A 26,053-nucleotide genomic window follows, 5' to 3' on the forward strand; every position below is an offset into this window, starting at 1 on the left:
GAAGAAACTAAAGCAGAAAACTATCAGGTGGTGTGTGTGCGTGTGTGTGTGTCTAAATAGTAAGGCTGTAATTAAGTGAGAGGATGTCATGATGGAGCTGGAACATTAAACACTTTATAGAGCCACCTGAATCAGCACACACACACACACACACACACACACACACACATACACACACACACACACAAAGAGAAAAGATTGGGACAGGTAATTACAAGAGTTTGCTTTGGGAGTAAATAATGAATCGCTGCGTCTCAGTATCCGAGCTGAGCTAATTATGAAAGCAACCATCTTTCCCCAGGAGCGACAGCAACAAGCATATTCATCTGGAAACACTGATACACTGATGAACTCCCCACAGGCTGGGGACATAACACAGAAACCGACAGAAAACATGCGTCGCAGTCCCCTGGATCTAACCATGAGCAGCTCATTTCGCCTCTGTATTCTAGATAATGTTAGAAATGTGTGATACTAAACTATTCAGCCATTTTCCTTAGCTTCTACTTGTGTTGGTTGTTTACAATGAATATGTTGCTTTTAAAGACATAAATCAACATTGTTTTTGTTTTTGTGTTTCAGAGCTTCAAAGTTTCGCCACTACCAAGACATTAGAACCACTGAGGTCATGATTTAGTTTGGTGTTGATGTCATTGTTGAAGAGACAATAAACCTTTGCACATGTGAAGGTCCAGATGTCCACAGCTATAAACATCATCACCCAGAAAGGAGAGGAGGCGATTTTCTCTGTTTCTGCCTCGTTTGGTGTTTCAGACGGATAACGCAGCTGCTTTACACCGACCATAAAAAGAAGCTGCAGGATTCTACGTGTCTGCATATGTTCCAGCATAAATGAGGTAAGCGCGTAAGACGTGACAGGCCAATTTGTCACTCCTGGCGCCACATGTTCAGTCCATGTACCTCGCTTGTAGCATTTCAGCGTTACATGTCCAGAGATTTAAATAATAATTAAACGTTTGGAGCAAGTTGCTGTACTTGGCATCTCTTGCTTGCCACATAGAAAAGAACCAATTAACAAAAGTGTTGTTGTCATCTCCAGGGGAACTAATTAATGTTCAGAAAACAACCTTGAGAAGCAGAAACACCACAACAGAGTGGAAAGAGCAAACAACAGCAGAACATTCTGTTTTTAAGCAAGAAAAATAATTTATTTATAATGATATAATAATTTCATCACATTGGCAACGTGTAGCTGCAGAGGGCAGTGTTTGTGTGTGGCGCCACCCTGCAGCTACAGCTCACACCACTGGATGGCGCTGGGAAACAGGTTATTCAATACATACACAGAATTTTCCTTTAAATATGTATTTTTTTTCAATGAGGAATAACAAAAATAGAATAATTCCAATAACTCTGTCTGTATCTCTTTCTTAAACTCTTTCTCTACGTGTCGTCTCTGTGCTGCCTGTACTGCCCCCAAAGTCAAATTGGGTTTATCTGTAAGTTTGATTTGTTCTAATGGGAGCGCCGGGCAGGTGGTGTTTGCAGCACTTGTTTTGTGTTTTGGCAAAGTACTCCATTTGTGCGCCGCCTGAAACGGTTAAACACAGTAAACTCCACCCAACTGGTGCTCACAGAAGAGTAAAACAAACGCAAACAGCAATGCAAGATAGTCTTTGGCCCAAATCTGCAAACACTACCCCCCCCTCTCTCTCCCTCTTTCTCTCTCTCTATTAAATTTGTTGGTACACACTTAACAAGCTGTTTTAAGTTCGTTAAATGAGTCATTTTCAATGCATTTAAAGCAACAGTTCACCCCGAAATTCAGTGAAACAGAACGCGATGCATCATCCACATAATTTCCTAGTTTGTACAAAAATAACTTAGATATACTTGATTTGGGTTTGAACAGAAATCCTTTGTTATCCCCGTTCTTTATTGTATTTAATTTTTTTTGGTGTGATCGCAATGGTTTTCTGGGAAGGACATGGCGGTTGTGTCCTTCATATCCTTTCAAATGAATCAGACGGATCCTCCAAAATCACACCTTCAAAGTAAGGTGTCACACGTCCCCGCCAGTAGAGACGCAGCACAGTACAGTCTAGTGCCTTGTTCAAGGGCAAGGGAAGGTGCTTTGCCCTGACACGTGCTTGGTTTTGCTCTCCTCCACATTTTGGATACAAACTCATAATCACATATAAACTAATGGGATATTTATGTGTGTTTTAAATGCACTGTCCCTTTAAATGCTCTTAAAACGCTTAATACCGATGAGGTTTCTTTCTTTTTTTAAGAGTTGACGGGAGCTTATTGTGGAATCTACATTTGCTTTCAGCATAATCTTGATTCCAGTAACATTTCTACAATGTTGCCAGATAAAATGTTTCTCTCTGTGTCTGATCGTGTTTAACACTAGTTAGATATTGTGGCTTTATGGCAAACACAGGCATGTCTCTGTGTTGGGTAATATTTCTCTCAGTCTTACGCTGCTTGATGCAATCTGAGGAAATCCAAAAACCAAAATATGTTTGGTTTTGCTTCGATTCTCCCTCTACGATATAAGAAATTCTATAATAAGAAACATTTTTATGGCTACACGGGGACCTTTTCCAGCAGCGAACCCATATGTTTGCTTGTACCTCTCTTCCCTATTAAACACCGTCAATCCAAATGTGTCACACTGAATATATGTGCCATCTGTCTGCATGGGCACAAGCAGAACACAGCACAGTGGTGTGTCGCTCCTGGCGAGTGTGAACGTGACACATCGTTTTTGTGACAGCGTTACTGTTCTCTGGCTGTTCTTTAAATGGATTGGAGACGGGAACACGTGTCACATCTACACGTCTCATATGATGTGTAGCAAGAAAGAAGAAGCCTGTTCCTGAAGAATTCTTCCCTCTGATATTCTCTCTCCTGCTCTTGCTACGATGCGGTTTTTACGAAGAAAGTAAAGGTCTCACCATAACACTGCATTACTCAGCAAATATTTGTTTTGATACTTGACCCCAACTTAATACATGCTTGACTCAAACACCAGATTTTCCCAAACTCTTGCACTCATCAACAAATAAAAGCATCTGTACTCTTATCTGGCATGTTCCGCTCTTATTTTGAAAGGGATGCGTTTGTGTCCTGCTGAGGCAGCGGGAAATGAGAAAATCAAATCAATTGAACACAGCAGGCACTGCAGCGTCAGGCCTGTAGTCAGTATACAAGGCAAACAAACACAGTTTCATAGCTTTATCTTTTTTCATTCACTAAATATTTAAAACGAGCGTCACTTGACTAGTGTTAAATGTCGATAATTTACGCTTTTTAAAATCTTTTTTCAGGATGATGAGTACCTGAAGGACCGTTGTAGCAAAGTGTGTGGAGTTTTTTTCCTCTAAAGTCATTGTATGTTTCCCCTTTTCCATCCACTAGGGGGAGCTGTGACTCAATAGCACCGAGGAATACTTTGTCAATTGTGGAGTTGAGAGAGGAAGGATGAACATTGTCAGTCCTGGCAGGAAGAGGGGAGGGGGAGGAGTCAGTCATTACGGGTTCCAAAGAGGTTCGGAATCATCAGCTCATCCACACAGCTGATCCAGAACCAGAACGAATAAACTCACAGGGTCCAAAACTCCAGGTCCTTGATGCCAAACCACATTCCAACCCCTGTGCATGTGCTCAGATCAATCCCTCCATCCGAGTGTGACATAGTCGCTCAAAATAATGGTGAAGAAGAAGTAGTAGAGAAGTGAGAGACAGAGAGAGACAGAGAGAAGGCAGAAGATGAGCGCCGAAATTCGGATGATTTCTTGCGTTCTTGAACTAAGCACAGCATCCATTTCCTTAACAGTCATTCATTGACATTCATCCGGTGTCCGAGCTCTGATGCATAGACTAAAAGCGGAGAGGTGGAAAAGAGGAGGAAGAGATAGGAGAGGGAGGAAGGTTAACGGAAGACGAGGGGGAGGGCCGAGGAAGGAGGGGACGAAGGTCACGAGAGGAAGACAGGGGGGGGGCAAAGAGAGAGGACGAGAGAGAGGGGGACGTAAGAGGAGAGAGCGAGAGCGAGCTGTGTGCAAGGACAGATGGAGATTGAGCTCCAGCAGTGATGGAGGGAGGAGATGAAGGAGTAAAGAGGAGGAGGAGGAGGAGGAGGGCATAGTTGTCCACCACATCTCCTCTGAGACCAAACAGGCTGATTGAAAATGGCCACAGAGGAGCCAAAACAAACACTCAGACCTCTTACATCCAGGCGTCTATTAGATCCTCTCCATCCCAACTCAGATTCTGCTCGTCGATTCTGGTTCATGTTGAATTCTGCTTCAGATTTGTGTCACATGGCAATAATCTAATTGTGTGCAATAACTGTATTTGACCATTTGTTCCTGCTGTTGTCTTTCTTTAGTGCATATATATGTGTGTGCATGTCTGGCATTGATGGTTGAATCTGAACATAAGCAGCTCCTGTGGGGATATCGCTGCTTTGCTCAAGGGCACCTCAGTCGTAGACATGAGGGAGAAGCGAGCGCCACAGATAAAAGCAAACAAAATTCCCTTTAAGGAATCGACAAGCAGAATCTACAAGCCAGGTTTTCTTATGAAGATGAAACTGGTTTGTGATACCCAAAGCTGACACACACACACACACACACATGCACACAAAACCTCAAACACACACGTCATCTGTGCAAGCACATTTAGTGAAGACACACACATAAAATATGCTAAACACATGAACAGACCCATGCACATGTACTGTACACTCTTCGCGTTCTTCTCTCTCTTCCTCCTGCACACACACACACACACACACACACACACGCACACACACACACACACACACACACCCCTCTGGTCTGTTTGTATTTTCTTACAGTCCTTTGGTCCCATCACCAGAGACCAAATTGAATAAAAACCCTGTTTAATAGAACCAGGCCTGCTTCATGCTCTCCATACAGAAACTCCACAGGCAAGATTTGCTCACACACACACCCGTACAAACACACACACACACACACACACACACACACCATTATATGCAAGTCTATGGTGCTGGGGATTCAGCTTTGAATGTGTGTATAGTTGAAGTGTGTGTGCTTCCTCCATCGTGTAGGCAGTTTGTAGTCCGAGCTGCTCTCCGCTCACTGCACCTTTACGTCTTCGCGTCCGTTAACAGTCCACATTGGTCCATAGATTGCGTTACATTTGTCTTTGTACACGATACGTACGTTTACAATCCAGTTAAAGTTGTATATGGCCATCTAGCATGTGTAAAAAAAAAAATATACGCAAAAAAAGTAGAAAACGTATCTAAACAAAGATAATGATCGAACAAACTTGACGCCGTGTCGACGACCTCCGGCGTCGAAGGGAAAAGAAAAGTGCTTGGGTTCAAAAATGTCGTCCGTCCACTGGGTACCTCCTCCGGCCGTCACGCGGGTGGAGAGTCTGTGTGTCTTTGTAAATCCTTCAGAGCGCTCCGTCGGTGAGCGTGATGGTGTTCACGCTTGCTATGGTATCACGTCTACCACAGAGAAGACAGAGCTCACTCAATTGAATCATCGAGTTCTTGACCTTTCAATCCACTTGGTTCTGCTGAGAGGAGGTGCTTGGCTGAGGAATCTTCTGCAGGTCATTCCGTGTGATTTATTCCTTGGATTCATTTCAATCCCCGAGGGTATTATACAGTTCAGAATAACGGATTTGTTGTCCGTTGTCATCATCAGGGACTCAGAGTGTCCACCCTACATCCATTTATTCCAAGCGTTTGTCGATCCCTGCTCTTTAATTAGTCCACGCATGCATCCTTGATATCGACTTCTTGGGCCTCCACGCTTGACGAAAGCCTCTGCTGCCATCTATGGCAACAAAAGAGGAACCACAGCGTCGAAGCGCCATCTCAAATTTTTCCCGTCTTTCGCTGAAAACAGAGCAGAAGCAAGTCCGCAAGTTTTCTTGTGTTTCCGAGAGGGACCGGTTTGACAGGGAACAGTATGAGCTCCAACGGTGGGAGGGACCATTTTGAAAAACGTGCTCCAGTTTGGTTGGACGCCGCAAATGGTCGATCAGTAGTTGGAGCGATCCAGTTGGACGTTGTAGTCAGAAGGCCTCCTCCCCAGTGGGTGGCAGATTGGAGAATAGGTAGGATGGTGAGAAGTTTGTCAATAACAGATTCAATTATCCTCCGTTAAAGACGCGTTCTGTTCACTGATCATTGGGTTTGCCGCTCCAGGGCGCCGCCTCTCCTAACTCCGTGGTGATAGGAGATGTGGTCGCAGAGGAAAATTCGGTGACACGTCGTGCGAGGGGATTTGTGCTTTTGAGAAGTTCCATCGCAGAGACTCTGGCGCCTCCTCCAGAGGACTTGTTGCCTTTCTTCTGGAGCAGTGCCATGAAGTTGTCATTGCGAGAGCTCGACCTCTGACTGCTGCCTAAGGTCAGGTTTCGGAGATCACTACCACTACTGCTGTGCTTGACCGGAGATACCAGGCTCTGCCGGCTGCCGAAGGAGTCCGTCGGCTCCTTACGACCAAGAACTTTCCGCTTGGACCTAGAAAAGCGACAAGAAAAGAAGAGATGAAATAATAATAAAGGTTACTTGACTCCATTCTCTTGTTTAAGTTGAGCTAAATGATCCATGCTTACCCTGACAGCTCTGCTTTTAAAGAACAAAAACACTAAAATGTGCACCTACAGATGGAACCCCTTCCTTACTTCTTGGATATGAAAACATTTACCCCTGTTCCTCTTTCTCGCCTCCTTGCCCTTTCTTCTCTGCCTTTCAAGCTATTTTCAGCAACGCATAAGGTAAAAGCATGAACGCTTGTTGCTTAGAGACTAGTGTCCTTGCAATCCTGTGAGTGTGAATGTGTGAATGTGTGTCTCCATCTTTGTGTGTATTGGGTGAGTGTACGTGTCTATGTGTGGGCTGTGTTTTTGCAGGTATGTGCTTGTGAGGTTACCAAGAAAAGGACAAAATAGGAGTTGCTGGTCCTGCAGTAACTAACTGTACATGTATGTCGCAGCTAGGGAACCTGATGCTTTGTCCACCTCACACCTCCTCGATGACACAAAGCATCTCTCTCCAGTGTGCCAGGTTATAAAAAGCCAGCAGGCAAGCTTGCTGTTGTGCTGTAAAAATACATTTTTACTTTCACAACAGATGAGGCAGCAATGTTTGCTCCGGCTGCAAAAACATGTTGACAGTGGAAAGTGCCCTCTCTGTCCCCCCCCACCCCCTCTCTATTCCTCTCTCTCTCTCTCTCCTTCTCTCTCTTTAAATGCAAACATTTCTAATGCAACTTGTTTCAAGAACTGTTCAAGAAATGAACGTTGGTCCATTTCGATGTGACAGATCCAGAATCCAATTGCTTTTGATTACTGAAAATTAATCAAATGAGATTTTGGAATAACTGTTGGACAGTTAATCTGTTTTGACTTTGAATGCTTGAATGCAATGAATGAAGGAAAAAAACAAACCTGTGTATAATGGTGAACAGGTCCTCTGTGGTGTGCGTGGTGGACGTGTTTGCAAGCAAGTCGTCGGTTTCCTCGGCGATGTGGAGCACCGTCCTATCGTTGGACGCTGAGGTGGTCTCCTCCCCCGTGTCTTCTGAAGAGGACAGAGTAAATTTACATTCATTTCAATCCTGCATTGTTAGCCTTGCAGTACTGCTGTGTGTACTTGGGGCGAATACCTGCGATGCACCTAAACGCCCCCTTGAGATTTCATTTAATCTGATTAAGTTACATATAGTTTGTGGTAGTAATGAAAAAATTCAGCCTTGTTGTAAAAAAACAGTACGATCCACTCTGCGTCTCGATTTGGTTCAAATTTGGAGATATCACACTTGGTTTAAAGCAAAAGCCAATAAACATCTTCTGGCAGCGTGATGAAGTTATTCATTAGAAGCAGCAGGGAGGGAAAGCAATCAAGAGTAACTGCTCTCCAAGGCTGCCATTAAACACCAGAATATCAAATGAGTTTAGAGTTCTGCAGCCGCTATCAGAACTAGACTGAGCTCAAACAATACCAGCAAATATGTTTTAACATTTGCTTTAGCTTAGTTTCTAAAGTTTAAAGAGTTACCAGACCTGAGCACTGGGTACTGTTCACCTGCTTTTGGCGTTACACCTTGGCATGGCTTCCAGGACCGTGCCTGGTTCTATCACAATCTATAAATCCAGAATTGTACCTGCTCCAATCCCAGCGGTGGCCATTTTCCCCTCCAGCTCCGTGAGGGAGGAATCCTGGAGAGACGACTGCAGTGATGAGTCTTTTGAACTCTCCTCGTCTGTTCCCAAGTGGTTTTCGTCTCTCTCTGGATTATCGGTCATGCTCAGAGCGATGGGAATATCTTCTGGTGGACATGCTCCCACTGGAGATCGCAGACCCATGGGACTGTCTGCCTGTGCCGCCTGTCTGTCTGTGCTGCCATTGGTGGATGAGTGGACCACCGTGGGAAGAAGCAGGACATTTGGCTTCTTCGGGACTGGAGGTGGAACCTGGAAATAGAGAGTGTTGAAGCACATTTAAGCAAGTACAATGACTTAACGACACAAGGGTGTAAATATTTGCAACTTTCACCTTGGGTTTCTTTTTGTCTGATAGCTCAGACAGACAGGAGATTGTCATCCTTGAGGGGAGTGTTTTGCTTTTATCCTGGAGCTCTGGGGCCTCCTGGTTGCTGCAAGGGGAGGGTAGCGAGCCCCCTTCTTCGGGCCCAATATGAAACTCCGTGTCTGGGTCGAAATCGGGCTCCATAGCTGGGTCCTCCAGGAGAGGCTGGGGATCTGGGAGAGGAGGGAGATCAAACAAGGACTGGGAGTGGTGGAAGAAGGGATGATCGAATGCATTTTGTGAGATGGTATTGGTGATTGAATCCAGGGGTACTGATGGACTTGTGGGAGTCTGTGGTGGGGGCTTTTTGGGTTTGGGTTTCCTCATGACTTTGTAGATGTTGCCCAGAGGTACAGGCCGGTCCACAGGTGAGGCAGGAGGAGAGTCGAGGGCATGGGGGGAAGTAGATGACGGCGAGGGAGACTTAAAAAGGAGGTTTAGTGGTCGCTTGGGCAAGGGTGGCTTGACAGCTACAGGTGGTTTGGGTTTTGGTGCAGTGGGCGGTGGGCCGGGATCCTCGCCCAGATCTCGGCCATGTTCTTCTTCGATGGTGTCGGACGCCCCATCAGGGCAGTCCTCCAGATCACCACGTGAGACGGAGCGCAAGCGAATGGTCTTTAGCTCGTTCTGGGTAACCACAGGTAACGCTTGTGACGAGCTGGGGCTGATTTTACCCGGTTTTGCTGCTGTAGACGTGTCAGAATGACGCCTGCTTGCCTTTTGCTTTGGCTTGATTGATGACAGCTCCAGATGTGCATTCCCAGGCATCTCAAAGGACAGTCTGGACCTTGCTGCTGGGTCTTTGGGTGAAGGTAGCGATGATTTCCTCTCTGGGATCTTCGGGCGCAGCTTACACCCTAATGTCCCTGAAGTTCCCAACGCCCCCTGACCTGCCACTTGATTGAGTGGAACAGTTGACGTAGGAGTCTCTGATTGGCTGGAGTAGCCACTTGATGGGGACATGAGGCCTGGAGGTTTGAAGGGCGAGGAAGCCTTGGCGTCAGTTTCCACAGAGAGCTGTGAGGGCGACGTGGCTCTGGAGGTGGAAGGAGAATCAAGCAACGACTCGGAGCTGCCTCTCACTTTCATACATTCAATCACTGTGGTACCTGTTGCTGTGCTGGAGCCTGATAGGGACCTGGAGAAAAGAGAAGAGGCTATAAGGACACATATATCAAACTGATGAGTAGATTGATAACACACCAAACCATGAACTCGTTTGGTATTTCAGTACTTTACCTGTAGGGGTCGTTGGTCTTCCACTCCCCCAACTGCCAGTGAGTAGGGAAGGTCAGCTCTGTTTCACCCTCCCTCTCTGGTGCCTGGATCTCCAGGCTCGGAGGCCCATCACTACCTCCACGACCCAGCTCCACCTCACCCATGGCAGGTTTAGTGGAGCAAGCTGAGCTAGGCAGGAGGAAATCCGTCTGGAAATCTGGGAAGTGGTCTCTGGGGATGTGCAAGCTCTTTGGCCGGCCATCCCTGTAAAGCCCGCCATCGTGGTGTATCCGCCCCTCAGCTTCTCCAAGGTGCTTCATGAGAGAAACACTCCTGACTGGAGGTGGTGGTTTGCGCTTGGATTTCTTAAGAGAAATGGAGCGGGAACGCAAACGCAACCGGCCATCGGCACTGTACTCTGAGGCTGTCACGGAGATCGTGTCGGTCGTACTGGCGCTGTCCTCTGAGCTCCCACTGGGGTAGAGGAGGGCATAGTGCTCACCCACGCCAAGGAAGTTGTGATGTTGGTGGTGATCTGTTATTGTCATGGCATTCCCATTCCCCGTTGAGGTGGTGACATTATCTGTGAAGAAGGAGCCAGTATCTGTGGGTGTGGAGAGGGAACGCTCCCTGAATTTGAAGGCGTTTGCTGCTGCTATCGATCGCGCTGACCTCACCCTCCCTCTACCGGCCTCCCTAACTCCTCCCCCTCCTCCTCTCCCTCCATCAGCCACCGCGCCTTCGGTTTCACTCCGCTTCCCCATCATAGCCAAGGAAACCCCTCCTCTCCCTACAGAGGGGTTCGATACAGACATGAACGAACTGGAATGTGAACTTGCCGACTGTCCCAAGCTCACGAGCCCCGCTGTATCCTGGGTCCCTCCTCCTGCATTACCCATGATGCTGTGCTGTTTGGGTGGAACTGCTGGGCCTTTGTTCATGCTGTAACTGTATGCCTCATTCCATGCTCCGGGCGAAAAAGTGGAGCCCTTAGGTCCATTCCAGGAAGGAGAAGGTGTGTTTGAGCATAGCAGCCCAGAATGGTCCATGCTTCCTGGGTGAAGCTGGTTTTGGTTGCGGTGCTCCAAGCTGTTCTCTGGAAAAGGGAAATGGAGAATAAAGCCCATGAATTTAATGAAGCCAAAACCTAAAACTGAACTTGATTAAAATGGATGAAACATCATGTAAAGACAATAAAGCAGTGGGAATATGCAAAGAAATATGTAAAGATGGCATTGCATGTATTTCCTCAAAGTGGAGACTCGCCTCACACTGCGATTACACAACACATCAAAGACTGAATCCTATTAATACCACATGTATCACATTTCTTTCTCTTTTTTTTGCTGAATATTTTTATTAAAGAAAGCATGTGGCATTACAACAAGCATCTTGTTATGGGAGAATTTGCAGTGTGAACCAGTGATCAGTGTGTGTTTTGTTTTGGGGCGACTGGTGAACGTGAACATTTTCATTTTGTGGTGAACTGTTCCTTTGTGTTTTGCTTTATCTTTTTCTTTCCAACGAGATCTGCACCACAGGAAAGCAAAATGACTCTCTCTCTCTCTCTCTCACACTCTCTCACCCACCTGTGGGTAAGGTTGCCTCGAGGTCGGAGTGAGTCTTGCGCAGGGTGAGGTTCTGGTGTGGGGTGTCGGTAGTGGGCTCCAGTGAGCGGGGCTGGTGGGGGAAGGGGTCTACTGGGGAGGGGGAGGGGGACGGGGAATGCTGGAGGAGGTCGACACCGTGGAATTTGCCTCCTGTTTCACCTGAGGGGGGAGGAGGGGGGGCGGGGTGAAGGGCAGTGGGAGGAGAGGAGAGGACAGGGGATTTAGTAAACTGACATGGTGAGATATATTAGATTATGACTCCTTCAGATCATCGCCTGCTTTCTGAAAACACTGCAGCATGTTTGTTACTTCTGATGATAAATTCAAGACTGTTTAGTTAAACCTGAACTTATATCTAAAGGCCCAGTCATTGCATTCTTAACTAAATCTGGGGTTACATTCACATTGCCTGGTGATAAAATAGGAAAGTCATGTAGCAGCACTTCATCTTGCAACAGTGATGTCATCAAACGAGCATTTCATATTTCATATTTATACACACACATTACATGCTTTCAGACCTATAGATTGAAACTAGTTTACACAAAAACTGGAGCAGGAACAAGTTTCTCATGGAAATTACAGCAATGAGTCACGTTTCCACATGCAAAGAGCCTCACTGCCACACATGGCCACAACAACAACAGAGGCCAGTTATGGATTTGAGGAGATTTGTTTCCTTATTGCAGTGTGTGTATCTATGTTGGTTAGGAAAATCTGTGGAGAATTCATGTTCAATTCCTGTAATTATATTTATTTATTATTATGAGACCACTAAAAGTTTTTTCCAGTCAGGGTTCATTGATTTCCTCATGTGGGATGTGAAGCTTTTCAAGATACAGAAAAATGGCATCAGGGTATGAAATAATGGCGCCCCAAATTCCTGAAATTCCAAACATTGAAGTTGACGTTTTATATTTCCTGCAGTACCTGGATGGGACTTGGTGCAGATGCTGTGGAGCAACCTGCTGCTCAGTCATACTTACTGTCCTTCTGATGTCTTGCACAAACAGTAATTCAGCAAGACATCTGTTACAATGACACACATACACACACACACACACACACACACCATCTGCATCGCAAAGTCAGACTTCACATTACAGCACAGCCACTGTCCTGCTATCATTTCTCTGATGCCGCACACTGAAGCTCCTCTCCTCACTTGGGAGAGGCAGTCTGGGATGTTGAGTCAGGCAGGTCCAAAACACGCACACGCACACACACACACACACACACACACACACACGCGCGCACAGACAGATACAAACAATCAATGGAGCAAAACAGCGAATGAATCAAATGAAGTCGAATCGATGGGAAGTGAATGGGCGTTATGCAACCAGCACAAAAACAACCTGGAATGTGTCTGAATGTGTTGTATAAACAATGGCGTCTTTCTTGTACAACCATTGACATTGATGAGACTGGCTGAGAATACAGACGGGCTTTGTTTGTGTTTGGTCCTGGACTCAGAATTGATAGAATTGATCTGTGAAATACATGAATAGCATCGTCCAAAAACAAAAAGACAGCATGCTTTGTTTTTGTCGTTTCATCCGTTGGGTTTCTCTTCGTTGGCCCATCTGTCTGCCCGTCTTTCACTCCCAGTCCTTCCTGCGCTGCGTCCATTCCCTCGCCGCATCCTTGCCTTCCTTTTCTTCCATTTTGTCTCGAGCTGAGTCCCTGTCGCCGCCGCGTATGAATTAATCATCCATGCCATGTACAATGCAGAAATACTAATATGTGCGAAGGTGAGGAGACGGAACAATAACGTCTGATCAGTTTGTACCTTCCTTCTTTCCTTCTTCCCTTGCTACTTTCCTCTTTCCATCAAGTCAGTCTTTCATTCTTTCCTTGAGCCTTTCTTCTGTTCTCCCTTGTATTTTGTTGTTTATTACCTACTTCCTCTTTCCTTCCTTTATTCCTTCGTTCACCCGACAGACAAACAAAACTCTTGAGTTCTTTCACGACAGCTTAAGGTGAAGAACTACTCATAAACTTTAGTGTATTTCCTAACAAATACATTTCCCTTTATTGAGTATACATCAAAACCTACAACTTGAATATATCTGGAGGTGTTTTGGCAGTTGTGTAAAACCTCCAATCGGTTTTACCTTTTCTGCCAGTCAGGGAATTCTGAAGGACTCAGATTTCACTCCCTGTCCAGATAATAATTGATTCAGTGGTATTGATCGCCAACCCATCATCCCTGGCAGATATCTCACGGCCGTTTATGTGCTATGCGGAGAGAAGAAACCTGGCTGCCCTTTTAAAACTGCATCCGTCTGTTTAGCCTCCGTCAATCGCCATCTTTTCTGTCTCTCCGACAGGCTGTTTGCTTCCGTCATGGTCGAATCCTGTTTAGCTCGTTGGCCAAGCGAGATTCACTGTGCATGAATAAATGAGCGGGTAGAGGATGAGAAACGATGACATGATGCAAACCGTAAATTTAGCTTTTAGGTGTTGGGTCTAGAAACGCGTAGCACGCCGAAACCTCTCTTCTTCCTTTCTGGCTCTGAATCTGCCTCCTGCTCCTCCCGCAGCCATAAATAAGAGAAACCGTCTCAAACATCGGCACAGACGACAACATGATTCATTCATATCAAAGTCTCCTTCCTCGCCGTTTCTCTGGATTCATGACTCGCTCTCCTGCCCTCAGTGTGATCTAAGCTACCCATTTCCATTAGATAACGTAGAACGTGGGATTTCATCAGACAATTTCACAATATAAACCTACAAACACAGATCTATACCTTTATGAGCATTTAACCCTATTTTTCCAAACCGAACTGCCCTTTCCTTCTCCTCTCGTCAGCGTTCTCACCCTAACCTTCGTATTTCATACACCTGTGCTGAGATACGGGGCTTCAAAGTTTTGCCGCACCATTAAGCTGAACTCTAGCAACTTTTGTCTTTTGAAAATATTGAACGTTTAAATTTCTAATTTCAAGAACATCCCTCAGTAATTTAACACGCTTTTCCTATTACCTTATAATAATGAGGTCACGACTAGTCACTCCAATACTACGCTTCCTTTGCCAGTGCCAACCTCTCTCCACATTCAACAAACTCCTCCTGTCATTTGTCCTGATTTAGGTGAAGCAGCTTTGCCAATTCTAAAGACTCCGGCTCGTGTCTAATCCTCCGGACCCGTTGGAAAAGAGCTGGAATGATCTCATGTAACAAAACGTTTGTCTTTACACTTCTTTGGAATTTACAGTCAAATGCTCCCTCATTTCCCTAAAAGGGGAAACACACACACACACACACACACACACACACACACAGATGAATGGACTCCCTTCCCCTCGGACCTGTTTTCTAGCTTCTCTCGCCTGCATTCACACCTTCCTCGCCGACCGCAAGACTTCAGTCATTCATGAAAATGTGCCCGAGCAGACTGAGGGAGGAAGAGGAGGGGACGAGGAACGAGGGAGCAGTAACAAAATGTTCCCTCATTATCCCTCATTCATTATTCTTTCATCCAGTCCTCCCACGCCTCCTCCTCTCTTCCCTCAAACAGCGTTTTCTCTCTCTCTCTCTCTCTCTCTCTCTCTCTCTCTCTCTCTCTCTTTCTCTCTCTCTCTCTCTCCCTCTCTCACTCCCCCCCATCTCTCTCTCTCTCTCTCTCTCTCATTTATCCCACCATCCGAGCTTTCCCGGCTGCAGTTTCACTCTCTCCACTCTCTCTTCCTTTGCTGCAGGTTTTTTTTTTCCATTTAGGGAGGAAGAGAGGAAGAGTGGTGAGTTACCATGGCAACAGCAAGCTGTCTGCTGGCTACCTGTTCGCTGGTTTACAGAGAGGGAGAGATGGAGTGAGAGAGACGGAGAGGGACAAGAGACAGCTAACTCAGGAACAAATCCTATTTCCTTCTATTCCTTCGCCCTCTTCCTCTCTCTCACCTCCTCTCTATCTTCATCCCTTCTTCCCAACTATGTCTTCTTCTCTCTAAAGGAGGGAGTGAATATCCACTTCATATCCACCGAGTACAATGCCACAGGCAGGCATCATTACACCTGACCTTCTACACCTAAACACAGCGAGTGGGAGAGAACGAGAGTCAGAGAGGGAGAGAGAGATATTTAACTATAGATAGATATGCAGAGGAAGGAGGAGAGAGGTACCCAGTGACGAAGCAGTTGCTATGCCAAAACCCAGGAGGACCACATACACACACACACACACACACTCGCACACACGCGCGCGCACACACACACAAACACACTCACATGCACAAACACATGCAAAGTAAACAACAAAGCTCGATGGAGAGAAGTGCAAGCAGCAGTGTCAGAACAATGTTGCTGAGGATGACCACTGCATACTAAAAGCTCTGACAACACACACACACACATACAAAGAAGAAGATGCCTACCGAGCTGACTGCTGAGATGGGTGAGGGTGCTACCGAAAGCGATCACGACACAAAAATGTTCTGGATGCCGCTGCAGCCTTTAGACCCTGAACTCAAACTTGGGTTACTTGGGGAATATGTGTGTGTGTGTGTGGCCTGGATTCCCGATGAGCGTCTCACACCTAAAGCCTGTCCCGCCACCTGCCATCCCGTACCTGTGACGTCCAGCGGTATGGAATGAGCCGGCGTGCGTCTCCCCAGGTGCCAGCGCGGCCTGTCTGCGACGGGGGGTCCCGTGATGCTGGTGGCGGTGCTGCTGCTGCTGTTGTTGCTGCTCCAGCCCAGCGGGGGGCGATCAGAGCCACAGGGGGACGGGGACGGGGACGGGTCTGTCAAGGACCTCAGCCCAAACACAGAGGAGGCGGTCTCATCGTCGTAGAGCTGCTTGGACGCCGGCTGGAAGGTAGAGGGGGAGAGCGTAAAAGAGGTTGTGAGTTCCATACCTGAACTCAGAGATGGATTTGTTCATTCATGATTTGTCCTGGTCAGGGTTCACATTAGCTGTGTGTGACTTTCTGAGGCACTATTGCGAGCATGACCCAGTTCGTCACACAAATTCCTCCTCGCTCGTCCTAACTCAGGGTAGCCACACGGAATTTGCTGCGTCCCAAATTAGATTTCCTGTCAGGAACGTTTCAGGTTACGATTATCTCTGCTTAGTGTTGCGTCTGATTCAGAAATTCTGCTGGAGTTCTTGTTTTGGCCCAATTTTGAGAATTGGGCGACGGGTTTGTTCATGAAATTGTTAATATTGGCTCAATCAATTAAGAAAAACTAAATTGAATTAAGCTTAAATCAGCTGGAATTACGATCAGGAAGAGGAGAATCAGTGGGCGAGGTCGTCGGCAGAAAAATGCTTCATCCTGTTTAAGCTGATTCAGTGTCAGTAGGATGAGAGAGAGAGAGAGAGAGAGAGAGAGAGAGAGAGAGAGAGAGAGAGAGAGAGAGAGAGAGAGATACAGAGAGAGAGGTACAGAGCGAGAGGTACAGAGAGATACAGAGAGAGAGGTACAGAGCGAGAGGTACAGAGAGAGAGAGAGAGAGAGATACAGAGAGAGAGGTACAGAGCGAGAGGTACAGAGAGAGAGAGAGAGAGAGAGAGAGAGAGAGAGAGCGGTAGAGAAACAAAAAGATGATCAAAAATGGTGTTCCCTCCATGTTCAAGGCCTAGTTTCTGTTGAAGATAGATGTTATTTCAGTCCCTGGCATCAACAGGAAGGTGCAATCCAGGCTCGAAGGGAAATGGCAACTGGTATCACGCTGGTGTTAGATTTAATACGAGTCCAACATCACTGCCAAAAAGCCCTAAAGCAAGGCACCGAAGCCCAAACTGCCAACGGGCTCCTACAACGTCGGCAAACTCCCACTGTGTCATCTGCGTTGGCAGGAAGGGAGAGTCGCTTGAAATCATTGTGACGCTTCACAAGATGGATCTCAGACTACTCTGCACACTGAATGAAAACGCACCAATCAAATCAACGCTTTCAGGGCAGTTCATGACCGATGTGTTTGTCTCGACCTCAAGTTTGAACAGCGGGGGATCACATGTCCTCTGTAAGTCCCCAAAGCTCATGTCTGAACGTCTCCATCCATCCACACACTCCCCTCCTCTCTGTCATTCCATGCAACCCAGCGAGCCGAACAAACAGTTGGTTTCATTTGCATTTCGCAATGCGTTCGTGTGGGCGTTACGAGGTTATTTCCCCCCTGTCAGAAACTAAATCTCTGTCATTTCATTTGTTTATATGATGATGAGTAATTATAGCAAAAATCTAAGACTGTGGGCGTGACAGAGACATTATGATGAGTCTGTCATGGGTCTGAGTCTGTTGCTTTGATACAAATGGGAGGCTGTTATGAAGGCTGAAGAGGGAGAGGAGTGTGTTGTGAAGGGAGAAAGGTGGTTTTGTTTTATGTCCATGTGTGTGTGTGTGTGTGTGTGTTTACCAGGAAGATGAAGTCGGGTCTCTTATTGTTGAGGGAGACGGGCGAGCGGCTGAGCGAGGTGGACGTGTCGTCGGAGCTCTGCGAGGACGGGTGGCGGAAAGTCTGACCGGTCAGCTTGGTGTCGTACAACTGCTCCTCAAAATCTGCACACACACAGACGTGCACCAAAACACACACACACACACACACACACACACACACACACACACACACAAAGCATGTGTGCATACAACAGCACACAAACAGAGAGAGAGAAAGCAAACTGTGAGCATTTAACACTCTGCAACACCTAAATGACACAAACACACACCCACACACACAAAACAATGCTGCATGGATACACACGCACACACACACACACACACACACACACACACACACACACCAGATATCCTATTTGCATGACTGAAAGCTGAGATCTAGTTAGACCGCTTCTTTGCATCGTCCTGCCGTTTCTTTCCGTGACTCCTTCAACTTCTACTCAGGAACCTTGAGCGACCTCAGACTCCTAATCCTCTCATGTGATCCCGAGTTGTTCCTCTTCTCATTCGTTCCCTCCTTCACCTCCTTCCGTCTTGCTGTCTGTTCCCTCTCTTTGCTCGCTTGCTGCGCATTTGTCTGTCTCAAAATTTCTCTCTGCATCTGACTGTTTCTCTCTCTTTCTTGTTCTCTGGCATCTTAGGCGACTCTCCCTCAGGCCATTGTAAACAGATTCCTACACCCCCCCTACACACACACACGAACACACCCCCTTACAACTCCTCAGCCAATCCTTTTCCCCAAAACACACCCCCAACCCCAATCTCCACTCATCCCGAAAGCCCTCCAATTTACACACACACACGCGCACACACACACACACACACACACACACACACACACATTCCAGCTCCGTACTGCAGACAGTTTTAAGTAACAGTGGAACACTCGGCTGAACTTGCTCCTTGGGACAATATGGATTCCTTCATGGTGGCGTACAGTTGCCAAGCAACACCAGGGGGGTGCCTATTAAAGGGTTAACAGGAGCTTCTGTGCGTTTTTTACAAGCATGGCCTATAAGTGGGACGTATAAACACACACCTGCAGCAGGAGGCGGAAACTGAAGGTGCTATGTTTAGCATTTTTACATACATCATTATCACACTCACACACACTGAGGAAATGTTCACATAATTACTCCAATTTTACAGTTTGAGTCACCGCGAAGGTTTGAGCCGAGTAAACCTGTTGAATTAGTGGGACAAAACAGGAAGGGGGCGCTGTTTTCCCAGAGCAAACTCAGCTTAGATTTCATTTTCTGGACTGAAGAACATTGCAACTTTCAGTCTTAAGACGATCAGTCATTTTGCTGTGGATGTACCCAGTCAAGCCACAAGAGGACAGTGTTGATAATTTGGGTGTATGACAGAACAGCGAGGCAAGGAACGGCTGCAAACACTGGCTCTAACTTTGTGAGGGAAGCTTTGATTTACTCACAAATGGAGACATTTGTGTTGGAAAGCTTACAGCCGCTGGTTGAGTCTGAACAGACAGCAAAAGATTTAAGCATTTTAATGACAAATGTAAAATAAATATCATTATACTGACAAATGGGAGAGAAATAACCCATTTAGATTAGAATGAGATTTGTTGGATTTTGCTTTTTTTTCTTTGTAGCAGCTGTGGAACGTTCTGCAGTGTCCATATGGTAAAGCACACACTGATGACATCTGCTCCCAGGCTCTGTGTACGAAGACGGCCTTGACAGAGAAACGCATTCAAACATGCAGGAAATTTAACATTTGTCAGACTTATTAATAGACAGTGAGGGCGCTTTCAGATGCTTCCATTCCGCCTCTGCTTTGGCCCAAACAAGCAGCGGAACTGTTACAATATTACATCAATTGTGTAATTCGGTTCAGTTTCACACAAGAAGAGAGGTAAAATATATCAACAAAAGTCATCCGACAACATTCACTATGCTCACTGGTCATAAATGTCAGGAAATAAAGTGCAATGCCTTGTTTTTGTGCCATTTTTAACAATATTATACGATAACTGATTTTGACGTCTCCCCAACTCCCTGCAGGAAAACAAACATTTCTTTAAAAATCCCACAATCCAAAGCAATTATCCTCCAGAAGTTGAGGTGAAATCATGGGCAATCTGACGCAGCCTTCAGCATGGATTAAGATGATGTCGTAATGTAAATGAAAGAGCTGGCATAGGCTCTTCCTCACAGTCATCGTCGGGGCCACACAGCGAGCACAACCGTGCCCGCTGAGTGCCGAGTCTGAATGAAATTAAAGCCGACGGCCGAGTTCAGACCTGCCTAAATGAATCGCACTGAGGGGGAAAACATACCTGAGTGTGATTCAAGTGAACCACATAGGTGTGAAAACATGGTAAGTAAGACAGATTTAAGGTTACTAAGTAAGTGCAGGGGGTTGAAATTGTTTTATAGCCCCCAAGGTGTGTATTGCAGACAAATCTGGCCATGTAATCCTTCATCTGGAGCAAAAACACGGCAATAAAACACTGGATTAACAAGGTTTCGACGTGACAACAGCGATGGAGATGACATTGCGTCTTGTTTTGCTTCCCTGGAGCGACGCTAAAGACAATTTTCCACCCCATAGAGACGGTGAAGTGAGAGCAAACGAAAGAGACAGCGAAGGACGGGAAGGCGTGAAAGTTGAAGGAAAGTTTTGCTAAATGTTTGAGCAGACTGTGAGAATCTGATTCTTTCTGTCTGAGCCCGAGGCTAACGCGGTTTAATCTGGCTGGAATGAACGCGACCACGAGGCAGCGCTCATTAATACCAATGAGTATCATGTGCAGCAGAGGGCTGATAACTCACAAATAATTAGTGTGACTGCGGTGACTGTGGGGCGATCTCTAGTCTCCACAGCAATATGCAGCACTTTACACCTCTAAAGTCTTTTCTCAAACTTACTCGTCAATGAATTCGTCTTTCATTTATGATAAAGCAGAAGTTTCAAATAAATAAATGTACTGATAAAATATGCAAGTGGGGGAAAAAAATAGACAAAATCTGACCAAATACCATATCAATAATAAATAAATGTCTCAAAAATATAAATACAATTATATATGTTTATTTAATTGATTGGAATTTTTAAGGAAATATTAAAAGGTTCTCAAAAATTCTTCTTTAAACGTCTTCAACATATATGGGTTTAAAGTCACCAAAATAAAGGTGTTTTACGTCATTTTGCAGAGGAGAGCAAGATGTGTGCCAATTTCTCTTCCTTCGACTGCAAACCATCCGCTTGGAATTCAAGTTTAGTCATAAATATCAACGCTGACATCACCAAACAGAGCATTGACTGCTTTAGACGAATCCTCAGGCAGCTGTTTAAGTTGTGTAAGCAGTTGCTTTAAGGAAACGTGTCCCCGGGTTGTTTGTACTCATATTACATAAGCCGCCCGTGATCGAGAACTCTATTTTGCAGAGTTGAAAATAATTGATTATAAACCGTCCAGAAACAGCAGGATCAGCCGGTTAGCAAGAAGTGAGCAGCAGCCAAAACTCATCTCCTCCAGATTGCTGCAGCCTGAGGAAGTGAGACGTCAGCAAGAGGGCGAAGACGCAGAGGGGTAAGTAAGTAGGAAGAGGAGGAAGAGAAGGTGGAAGCCAGGAAGCTACATCATAATCAGGAATCAATCTCAATATCCACAGTACATCAATAAGAATCCACTCATTTTTCAAGCTAAAAACTTGAACTTTATTCATCGATTGATGCGATGTGTAGACGTGAAATTTTGAGCTAGACCAGCAAAAGAAGAAGGACGCAGCCAGAGAGGCAAGGCATAAAAAGAGTAGGCATAAGAAGATGAAAAAGGTGAGGAGCCGAAGAGGGAAGTTGTGAGAAGCAGCAGAGGAAGGTGGAAAGGAGGCAAGGGAAGAGGAGGCATAGTGAGGAATAGAAGCCAGTGAGGGAAGAAGGACGGACGAAGCTGAAGAAGAAGAACCAGGTGAAGAAGCAAGGGAAAGCCAGAAGAGGCAAAGCAGAGCAGATGAAGGATGAAGAGGAAGAAGATGAAGTTATGGTGACTCCCTGTGATACATACCTCTGAGATCTGAGCGCAATAGCAATCGAGGAGAAGCTGGATCAGGACCAAGAAGTGGGAGTTTGGAAGCTAAAAATAGGCTCCAACATTTCCTAGCGAGTTTACATCCGAGCGCTTTAAGATTTCTCACGTTCTTGAAGCGTGAAGTTGCGAAACACTAAATTTCCACATCCAGGAAGGTACAAGGTTGTAGATCCACGCTTCAGATAACAGCCAGTTTCCATTCAGAGGCTGCTGTGGTGTGGTGGGAAAACCAAGCAGAGGGGTGTAAAGGTATGCCGGTCACTCCCACCAATGCTCACACACACACACACACACACACAACACAAAACACACACAAACACACACGCTGCAATTAAGGACAACCTACCCCACCCCCTCCCTGACAAGCAGGCCTGAGCAATCATGCATCACTAACTTGTATATTGTGTGTGTTTGCGCGTTTGTGTATTGCTACTTTAAGTGCTGGTAGTTGTGTCTGTGTGCATGTGTGTGTGTTAGTGTCTGTGTGTACAGTGCGCCCATTCACAGACAAAACCAGCCACCCTTGACAATCTGCACCCCGGTCGTGTCAGATTTGGGTCACCCTTTCTTCTCTCCCGCAGGAAAGCCAAAAGGGGGGAAGACGCAGATAACAAACGTCTCTTTCACCGCTGTTGGTTGGTGTGTACTGTACTTGTACACAGCCGACGGTGTGTGTGTGTGTGTGTGTGTTTGCATGCGCCCATATGCATGCCTTCATCCTTAACATGCACGACCGATCGACCCGTTACACAAAGCAGACGTTTGTGACCCAGAAGGGGAAAGACGTGGAGGTTTGCTGGTTTGTGTTTGTGTCGGTCATGGGAATCGCAAAGACGGTTTCTGATCCAATTATCAGGCTCCCTGCCCGTCAGACTTTATCAGTTTTCCAGCAAGTGTTCACACGAGAGACACACAGAAAACACAGCTGTGGTTTGTTTCAAGCAGTGAAGTTTGGTGACCCAGCACACACTGTTCTGTCCTGGTCCTTCACGTTCTCTTCAGATCCTGTTCTGATCCTTACAGTCCTTTCTATCCATCAAATCATATAGTTTATCTGTAGAATAATAAACCTTTAAAACTCCTTCATGAATGGTCTAAATTGAAAGCAAAACTATTACTTTGGCATCAGATTTGGTATGGATCTCATCATATTAAGCTTAAGACTTGTGATCAGTCAGGTCTTAAATCAGCCTTGCCTTGGATCCAACCACTGGTTACCATTATGATTTAAAATTGGCTGCAATACCATGGAATTAGCCTGGAATTATTTTATCCAAACTACACCTACGGCAGTTTTCTAAAGGAATGATTTGTGTATTATATAATGTCCCTTATTTAAGTGATTTTAGGAACCCATTTTGGAATTCAATCTTGAGATTAAAAACCGGACCATTCAGTTTCTGCTGCGTCAGCGTTTGGCGCTCTGAGGTGCTCCATCACGCCACTTCCTGCTCGATAATGCCCATTGACCAGCAGAGTTAACACAGCAAAAGCCTTATCTGCCCGCGTGGATCACAGCTGGCATTGACTTGGAGCGTCCCCGGGACAATTAGAGGGACGCCATGACATTTTAAAGCCCAGCTAGTGCCGACAGCGCAAACTTTATCTGCCTCTACGCATCGCGGGCGGCATCGACTTCGCTTTGACGCAATTAAAGGGTTACCGTGACATTTTGAAGTTGGGCTGTCTGTACCGCATCGCTGCGTGCTTGTCTCACAGCGAAGAGAGGTTCCACTATTGGCACCTTAAGACGTCCCCGAGGTGCCACAGAAGATAAGATACAGCAAGATTCATATCTGGCTCTGAGCGCTACTGATACCATTGACTTCCACTCAAGAAGCACACAAGCCTCGAGTGTGACACAACTGTGTACTTTGTGTGAATCTAGCTGCTAAAAAACACACAACACACACACACTCCGTTATCTTGCGCCTTCTGGCTACGATGTGACCCATGGCTGGCGAGACGAAAGCGAGGAGCTGTTGGCCGACACTGATGGTGACAGTGTGTGTGCGAGTGATGTTGTGTCCAGCTGATCTCCAAGTTTCATCCTCAACGATCCATGATTGGTTGGTTTAAAAAAGTCCCATAATGCAATGCTGAAGGTTCTAGTTGTATATATCTGTGTTATAGAAGTGAAAAATCCCTAAATCTGGAGTGTATTTTGTAAGATTTGAGAGCGTGCATGCAAAACGACCAGATGTAGTCCATCCATCAAGTCTCAGGCATTTATCCAGGTCCAAGCCAAGTCCTTCAAGCTCTTCCTGGGGATCCACAAGTGCCCCAAAGACAGATGGACAAAACCACTTCAGGTCCAATATCCCTCCAACTGTCCCTAAGTACGAATCAAGTCATTAACCAGAACTTGGGACCAAGTAAGGGTCTGGAACATGAGTCCACTAGAAAATCCAGAACTTTTCCTTCATGTGGGAGTCTGACACAATACCTGAATCACTGCCAGAGCCTTACTTCTGCCAACTTACCCTCTGTGGGACCTCATAACCGTACCTGCAGCCCTGCCTGTATTTTTACTGCGTAGCGATGCATCAAGCGCAGTCTTGGGATATCAAACTGTCTCGCACGGCCTGAACAGTTAAGAGTTTATCTGCTCTGAATTCTGCCGCCGTCCTCGTTGTCAGTTTAGCGAGGGGCCATTTGCATTTAAATTACGTTTTCAGGTAGTTAGCTGACAATCTCATCAGGACAATCTCATCAGCAGCGACTCAACAGTGATATCGAGAGCACAATAAAAAAACTCCTGGATTGCCAACGTTACAATCAATCAGTAAAAAAAGAGCAGAAGCCAAAGCTGCAGTGCCCTGAGAGCAAAAAAGTTGAAGCTCAAAGCTGAAAGAAGTGACAAACAAACCAGCCAAGAAGCCCCCAGTGTGAAAGCTTCCTAACACTGACTATTTGCACCCTTCAACTTGCCTGTTCCAGCTTTAAATTAGCACTTTTCTTCTTAGACATCAAAGCCAGAACTCCAGTTGTTGTGATCAAACGGATCCTCCTACATCTTCCCAGTGAGTTCCTTCTCCTCTTTTAGACTGCTGCTGGCTGATTTGTTCACTGCTCCTCCTGATTAGTGGACAAGGAAATAAATATATAACTCCCCCTTTTCCACTCTGAGTTGGCGGAGGCATTGAGAGGACATCGGGTAAAAAGGGTTCAATGGCGTATGTGTGTAGGTTTAATGGCCGACAATGTGCCAAAGAGATCGTCAATCCACTTCTAGATGACATCATTACAATTAGTCCAGCACACTTCATCGTAAAGAGTATCGATTTAATTTATACATATATATTTGTAACAGGTTAGAGTGGTCATCAAAGGATTAAAGCAGCAGAAACTCCCTTTCTACCAGCTAGTTTGTTTGGGTCTTCATTGGGACAATTTTTTCTTACTTTCCAGCACGCCAACATCCCTCACCGTGCCCAAAGGAGATAAGTGAAACTGAAAGTGTGTGTCAATATCCCCATCTATATCCATTGTGTATTGTATTTGTATCTATAGGGCTCTGCTACATCACATCAAATCACAATAAACATGATTTCAGGTCTCTTCCCCTTTCTATGAACACCGCCGCAAAAGCACACAGTATTTATTTATATATAAATATATCTCATCTGAAGTATACTGCAGCTTTAATCCCTAACTGATTCTGATGACCTTCTGACCTTCCCTCTGCCATGGCATTTGCTGAGCCAAATCCTCCACAAAGAGCCTCCAGCCTGGCCTTTACTTTCAACACCCCCCTCAGGACAATTCAAAGCGTGTCACCGTTTTTCATCCATCCAACATCTCAGCCCCTTTTGTAGCCATTAACTTTTAGTCTGATTTATTGCTCGATGTCAGTCAACTTTTTTGGAAATTTTCACCCAGCATTTGTAAGTAACAGATCGTACTGACACAAAGGTACAAAAACTTAATATAAGCAATTCCTGAACTCTCTGTGACTTTGCTGCTGCATCTCCTCAGAAAGATGAGGTTTCTTCCTGATCTTTAGCCATCTGGCTTCACCATAAACTCTGAAAGCTTTAGTGATGTTTGCTCTGGAGGAACACCGCCGTCCTCTCTTTATCGCATTACCAAACAATCCATCATTTATCTGGACACGTCTGACTCAGGTGCGGTGCGAAACGACACAATGAAGAGTAAGAGTGTACTCATGCACCAAACTCAATCAT

General features: G+C 45.8%; 1 protein-coding gene across 1 annotated transcript in view; it reads right to left on the bottom strand.

Annotated features, from left to right (window-relative positions):
* Nucleotides 1–1,161: 1,161 nt before the first annotated feature.
* The window catches only part of nhsl2 (NHS-like 2), a 37,358-nt gene continuing 12,466 nt past the window's right edge, over nt 1,162–26,053 (bottom strand). The window contains exons 3-10 of the mRNA XM_076171625.1: nt 17,769–17,911; nt 15,977–16,217; nt 11,383–11,562; nt 9,815–10,889; nt 8,543–9,713; nt 8,151–8,460; nt 7,435–7,567; nt 1,162–6,505 (exon numbers count right to left, since the gene is read on the bottom strand). Of these exons, the coding sequence (XP_076027740.1) occupies nt 6,160–6,505; nt 7,435–7,567; nt 8,151–8,460; nt 8,543–9,713; nt 9,815–10,889; nt 11,383–11,562; nt 15,977–16,217; nt 17,769–17,911 (3,599 nt within the window). The 3' untranslated portion in view covers nt 1,162–6,159. The remainder of the gene's footprint in view (nt 6,506–7,434; nt 7,568–8,150; nt 8,461–8,542; nt 9,714–9,814; nt 10,890–11,382; nt 11,563–15,976; nt 16,218–17,768; nt 17,912–26,053) is intronic.

Source organism: Genypterus blacodes, unplaced genomic scaffold, assembly GCF_046128005.1.
Source record: "Genypterus blacodes isolate CSIRO-AG114 ecotype Tasmania unplaced genomic scaffold, CSIRO-AGI_Gbla_v1 ptg000260l_1, whole genome shotgun sequence".
NCBI classification, from domain to species: domain Eukaryota; kingdom Metazoa; phylum Chordata; class Actinopteri; order Ophidiiformes; family Ophidiidae; genus Genypterus; species Genypterus blacodes.